General features: G+C 45.1%; 1 protein-coding gene across 1 annotated transcript in view; it reads left to right on the top strand.

Moving 5' to 3' along the window:
- Positions 1-597, top strand: part of LOC146175764 (uncharacterized) — a 19,532-nt gene extending 18,935 nt beyond the window's left edge. Inside the window, exon 3 of the mRNA XM_084580862.1 lies at positions 316-597. Within this exon, the coding sequence (XP_084436988.1) occupies positions 316-521 (206 nt within the window). The 3' untranslated portion in view covers positions 522-597. The remainder of the gene's footprint in view (positions 1-315) is intronic.
- Positions 598-6,485: the final 5,888 nt, after the last annotated feature.

Genomic DNA, 6,485 nt, shown 5'->3' with positions numbered 1-6,485 from the left:
TCATCAGCATGCTTCTGCTAGAAATCTCAAAAAGGCAGCCTTTAGCTTCATAGCAGTCCACTGTAATACCACATATAGTACTATGGGTAAGATAATGATGTGACTTTTTCTGTTACATACGCTTGGAACAAAGGGTCATTTGTCGGACCTTACTGACAAGCCTCTCATATCTAAACTGTATTCGTCTGCTCTTAGCAAAACATCGCGTAAGAAGTATATCAATCATCCTTTGTTTTCCTGCTATATAGAATTTTATGAACCTCACCTAATCTTGCAAGTGTAAAATTGACCACTTTCTTCTGCCGGATATTCCAGGGCATTCTCAAGCTCCCCAGTGCGGATTGAACGAACAGTGCAAACAAGCCTCTTCGAAGTGCGGCGAAAAGCAGTGCGCGTATCAACGTCTGCCTCGGGGGACACCTGGAGTTTGCAAAAGAGAGTTGGTATCCGAGTGTTTCTGCAAGCCAAATTACTGGAGGACATCGGAGGGCGATTGCGTTCTACTTGAGGACTGCGTATAAATGTTGCCAAGTGGTCATTCAGCAGAATGCTTGCTTTAAGCCTCGTCGTTTAGGAGCATGAAATAAACTTTGTCCCACACAAGTCCTTTGTGAGGTTTTATTTCATCTTACAAACAAAACACATGTTTTGAACTGTACTTGAACTGCTGCAACAAAGTGTATTTAGTAAAACATAACTACTTGTAGGCGTCCGATGAAGCAGAAACACAACGGCTTTAGCATAGCTTGCAGTATTAGCGCAGACGCTTACTGGGTAACAAGATGCCGCGCAAACATGTTCAGTGGCGTCACTTTTCTCCAACCCTGCCCCGCACGTGCTCAACGGGCTCCCGATACACCGACATACATATACGCTACAACTTTCCCGCTAGGCTTAAAGCTTCTATTTAACTGGCAGGGCCTACTCCAAGGGGAACTGGAAAAATGGATTCATTTGGGGGCCATATGGCTTTCCGAAATCTTGTGCGAAGAAGATGAGCCCTTTTTGCTAGACGCTGACGAAGAGAAAGCAGTCTGGAATTATGATCGCGAAGATCATCGTGCTGGTTTAACCATCGCGCGCTTCCTCGCCGACCTCGACGCCGTACTCGACGTGTCGATTAAACTTCTCTTACACTTGGTACATAAAGCTACGCTGAGTGAGGACATCATCGTCTGACTTTTTTTGAGTGCCACTTGGTACAGTATTAGGCGCAAGTCTAGAAAATTCCTGGTTTGAAGCGCAATGAGTACACGTCTCATCATGGCGGTTGCTAAATAATGACCAAACGATGGGCGAAGTAGTGGAGTTTACTAAAGATGTATTGGGAGCGCACTTATCGTGTTTGTGGTGGCCTTACAGGTGTTACTCGAAAATGCCAAGAGGGTAGCGTAAATGGAGGCTCTGCAACGAATGTCATCTGGCGGCGTTCAAGTGGTACCTGACGTACATGGACTTGCGTTACTGTGGTGCCCGAGATCGTTCTTAAAGTTTTGGATGCGACAGTGAAGTGTGGCAGATCTTATGCGTGAACCCTCAGGAAATCAGTTTTTTTAGCCTAAATACGCCAATCATCGAAAATAGTTTATGGTATAAGAGGAGTGTCGCTTCCGCTTGCTGGTTAGTATACAAGTGAACCGGGTGGCCAGACTGCGCTAACAAACGTGCCCAAACTAATGCCATAAATAACCCAAAGCAAACAGTTTGTGCAGACGTGTCGTGGAAGTTGGGCCAGGAAACAATATAGTGGCACAGTATTGAAGCGACTGTACATACGACGACTATGAATTGACCGGCGCCAGCCAGAGGCACGCATGTCATCGTTTCAGGCCAGTGTGTGTTTCAGCGCGGCAGTATGTTCGCAATGGTGCCCCTCATATTTACGACAGCAGAAAAAGAACAGTCTTCTCAAAACAAAGCTGCACTGTATGAGCAAAACTAGCTTAGGTGCCATTCAGTTTTGGCAGAATGCGCAATTTAGATAAATTTCTTGTTTTTTTTATTTTCTACCATGAGGCTGTCTGAAGTTATTTTATAGATCGCGGAAATGGGCTGTGAACATAAAACTCAAGAGAATAGCAATTCAGAGATACCGGACTAGGGAAAACGCACAAGTGAGCCCCCTCGTATTTTCCGCGGCAACGTTTAAAAATGCGTTTTTCATTTGAAAAGAACTTCTACAGGCACTTATGCTCCGCCTAGAGGTCTCTGACGCTGGAAAGTTAATGGCTCCCCTCTAGGTCTTCCCGTATCCTCGTAGGCGCAGATGCACTTTGCTGCTCATCTAGTCGCCAGTCCCTCAACTTGCATCAGTATATCTCATATATAACCACCCGAATATAGTTTTAAACTACCATATTATATTATAAACCCTCCGACATAAATACAAAGCCTAGCTTGAACCAAGCCGTAAAAAATTTACCAATCCACAATAACAATCTTCAGTGTGTCAAAGCCTTGGATGAATGCTGGCACTATCTTCTTCCAAGAAAAAGAAGAATTGAATGACTAGAGCGAATGCAGAGGGATAAGATTATAATCTTCACCTGGACGTTATTTGTTATAAAAATCGAAAATATATTTTCATTAAGTTTCAATATTGATCAATCATAATACTCAGTCAGTTCAGTCGTTCAGTCGTGTCCGACTCTTCGTGACCCTATTGACCCTGTCACGCCACGCTTTCCGGTCTCTCACTATCTTCCTAACATCACATAACTTCATCTGCAGTGCCTCGAGGATCCCATCTAACCATCGCGCTCGCTGCCTACCCCTTCTCCGGCAACCCTCAACCTTTCCCAACATCAAATCTTTCTCCAGCGACTCCTCTCTTCTCATCAGATGACCAAAGTAGCTGAGCTTTAACTTTAGAATTTGACCCTCCAATGAGCAGTCAGGGTTTATGGTCGACAATATTGACTGATTTGATCTTCTGGCAGTCCAAGGAACTCTCAAGAGTCTTCGCCAGCACCACAATTCAAACGCGTCAATTCTTCGGCGGTCAGCCTTTTTCACAGTCCAACTCTCGCATCCATACATCACAACTGGAAAGACCATAGCACGAGTTATACGGATCTTGGTTGGCAGACTAATGTCTCTGCTCTTTACTAGGCGGTCAAGGCTAACCATTGCTCTCTTTCCCAGAAGCAGGCGTCTCCTAATTTCATGGCTGCAGTCTCCTTCCGAGGTAATCTTGGAGCCCAAGAAGAGAAAATCTGTCACTGCTTCCACTTCTTGTCCCTTGATGCTCCAGGACTTGATAGGGCAAGACGCCATGATCTTTGTCTTTTTAATGTTCAGTTTAAGCCCAAACTTCTCACTCTCTTCTTGTACGCGCATCAGAAGTCTCTTGAGTTCCGCTTCACTTTCTGCAATTAAAGTGGTATCATCCGCATATCTAAGGTTGTTGATACGTTTTCCAACAATCTTCACTCCAGCTGAAGACTCGTCCAGACCGGCCTTCCTCATGATGCACTCTGCATATAGGTTAAATAGGCAGGGCGACAGTATGCAGCCTTGCCTCACTCCTTTCTCAATCGGAAACCAATCAGTAAGACCATGCCCAGTTCTGACTGTGGCCTCTTGCCCTTCATACAGGTTCCTGAGGAGACAGATGAGGTGAATTGGAACTCCCATCTCTTGGAGAGCTTGCCACAATCTGCTGTGATCTACGCAGTCAAACGCTTTCGCATAATCAATAAAGCAGAAGTAGATGGGTTTCTGGAACTCTCTTACTTTTTCCATGATCCAGCGAAGGTTGGCAACTTGGTCTCTAGTTCCTCTGCCCTTGCGAAACCTAGCTTGCACGTCCGGAAGCTCCCGATCCACATACTGCTGCAGCCTACCTTGGAGGATTTTCAACATCACCTTGTTAGCATGCGAAATAAGCGCGATCGTGCGGTAGTTGGAACAATCCTTGGCACTGCCTTTCTTTGGAATGAGGATGTAAACTGACCTCCTCCAATCCTGTGGCCACTGCAGGGTTGTCCAAATCTTCTGACATAATGTATGCAGAATGTTAACAGCGTCATGGTTGGGGTTTTGAAGCAACTCAGCTGGAATGCTATCAATTCCGCTAGCTTTGTTCTTAGCAAGGCTGGCTAAGGCCCATTCAACTTCACTCTTCAGGATGCCCGGCTCAAGATCAGTTATCCCAACTGTCTTATTTTGGGTTTGCACATTCGAGTCCTTCTTGTACAGTTCTTCTGTGTATTCCTGCCACCTCTTCTTTATCTCTGCGGCTTCAGTGAGGTCCTTGCCTCGTTTGTCCTTTATCACGCCCATCTTAGCACAGAAGCTTCTTTTGATATCTTTGATTGTCTTATACAGAGCTCTTGTGTTCCTTAATTGGCTGTTGTCCTCAACTGCTTGGCACTGTATGTTCAGGAAGGCATTCTTATCTCTCCTTGCTATTTTCTGAAAATCCGCATTGAGAACCTTGTATCTTTCTCTTTCCCCCATAACTTTTGCCATCCTCCTTTCCTCAGCTATTTGCAAAGCCTCTTCAGATAACCAGTTCGCTTTCTTGCATTTCTTTTGCTTCGGAACTACCTTAGTAGCAACTTCTTGTATTATATCACGAACATCAGACCACATCTCTTCGGGCTCTTTGTCTTCTAGATCTAATTCTTGAAATCGATTCCTCACTTCCACAGCATATTCTAATGGAACTTGATCCAGATTATACCTGAAAGGCCTTCTAGTTTTCTGCGTTTTTCTCAATCGAAGCTTAATCTTGGCAACAAGAAGCTGATGATCGGTGCCACAATCGGCCCCAGGCCTTGTTTTTACTGCTTGTATAGCGCTTCTCCATCTCTGCCGGCAAATAATATAATCAATCTGATTCCTGTACAGACCGTCCGGTGAAGTCCATGTGTACAGGCGCCTCTTGTGCTGTTGAAAATGAGTATTCGCTATGGTCAGGTTGTTTTCTTGACAAAACTCTACTAGCCTCTGCCCAGCCTCATTTGGCTCACCAAGACCGAACTTGCCTGTAATTCCGGATATTTCTTCACTCCCTACCTTGGCATTCCAATCTCCTATGAGAAAAACGACGTCTGATGATGGGGTGCGGTCTAAAAGGCATTGTAGGTCCGCATAAAATCTCTCAACGTCAGCTTCTTCAGCAGTAGTGGTCGGTGCATAGACTTGGATAACTGTTATGTTGAAAGGGTGACCTTGGATCCGAAGTGAAATCATTCGGTCGTTTTTGGGGTTGTACCCTAGCACTGCTTTGCCCATTCTTCTGTTTACTATGAGAGCGGCCCCATTCCTTCTCTTGGATTCGTGCCCACAATAAAAGACATAATGGTCGCCGGAGTTAAATTCTCCCATTCCGGTCCACTTGAGCTCGCTGATACCCAAGATATCAATGTTCAATCTGTCCATTTCTCGCTTGACGATATCCAGTTTACCTTGCGTCATAGATCTTACATTCCATGTTGCTATGTGATACATCTCCTTGCAACATCGGACTTTCCGGTCGCTTCCCGACACATCCACAACTGAGCGTCCTTTTGGCTTTAGCCCAGCCGCTTCATTCGTCCTGGAGCTACTAGGAATAGCCCTTTGTTCATCCCCAGTAACATGTGGGACGCCTTCCAACCTGGGGGGCTCATCTTCCGGCGCCATATCATTAATGGTATTTTGACTGGCCATAGGGTTTTCTTGGCAAGAAATACTGGAGTGGGTTGCCATTACCTTCTCCAGTGAATCACATTTTGTCAGAACTCTCTGCCGTGACCTGTTTATCTTGGGTGGCCCTACACAGCAGAGCTCACGACTTCATCGAGTTTCGCAAGCCCCTCCGCCACGGCAAGCCAGTGATCCATGAAGGGGAATCATAATACTAGGTTGCCTTTATTAACGCCTACTAGAGAATACTTGATATTCACACCCTCTATATGGTCATAAAGGACCGAAAGAAATATTAGAAACCTTTACATTCCCTCTAGCCATGACAAAGAAACACATCTCTCAGCTGTAGCCTCAGCCGCCGTGCAGTGATGCAAGGTGTACGATGCGTCAATGTAGAAGTACTGAAACATATGTGTCATATGTGTGGTAAATATGTAGTCAAAATGGCACGTGCTCTTAACAAACATTAACCAATTGCTATAACGTAGGGTGTAGTGCAGGGACACCCAATTCCCTGGTCTTTTCGGCTCTTTATTACAGGTTATATTATAAGAGTGAACTGGGAAGAAATAGCAAAGGAAACGTAGCTCAAGGAACGAAATGCAAAGCATAATCCAGGACCTGTACACAGAGAGGGAGAGCGATAGGGTTAAAACTGAGAACTATAAGAATGCTTAATATCCTCGCTAAGGTAAAGCAGCTTAGGCTTGGGTGCGAAGGGGGAGGGGAGTGGAAAGAACTACCTTTTTGAGGGTAAATAATTAACGCATATGGGGGGCATTGGGACTAAAGTTATCTGGAGAAACAAAATTGTGGTTATTGCATTCTGCAGGTACTCGCATATCTTA

Source organism: Amblyomma maculatum, chromosome 10 (genome assembly GCF_055883805.1).
Source record: "Amblyomma maculatum isolate TAMU_Amacu chromosome 10, ASM5588380v1, whole genome shotgun sequence".
In the NCBI taxonomy this organism is placed as follows: Eukaryota; Metazoa; Arthropoda; class Arachnida; order Ixodida; family Ixodidae; genus Amblyomma; species Amblyomma maculatum.
The sequence above is the reverse complement of the archived record's forward strand: the minus strand, read 5'-3'. Positions and strand labels throughout refer to the sequence as shown.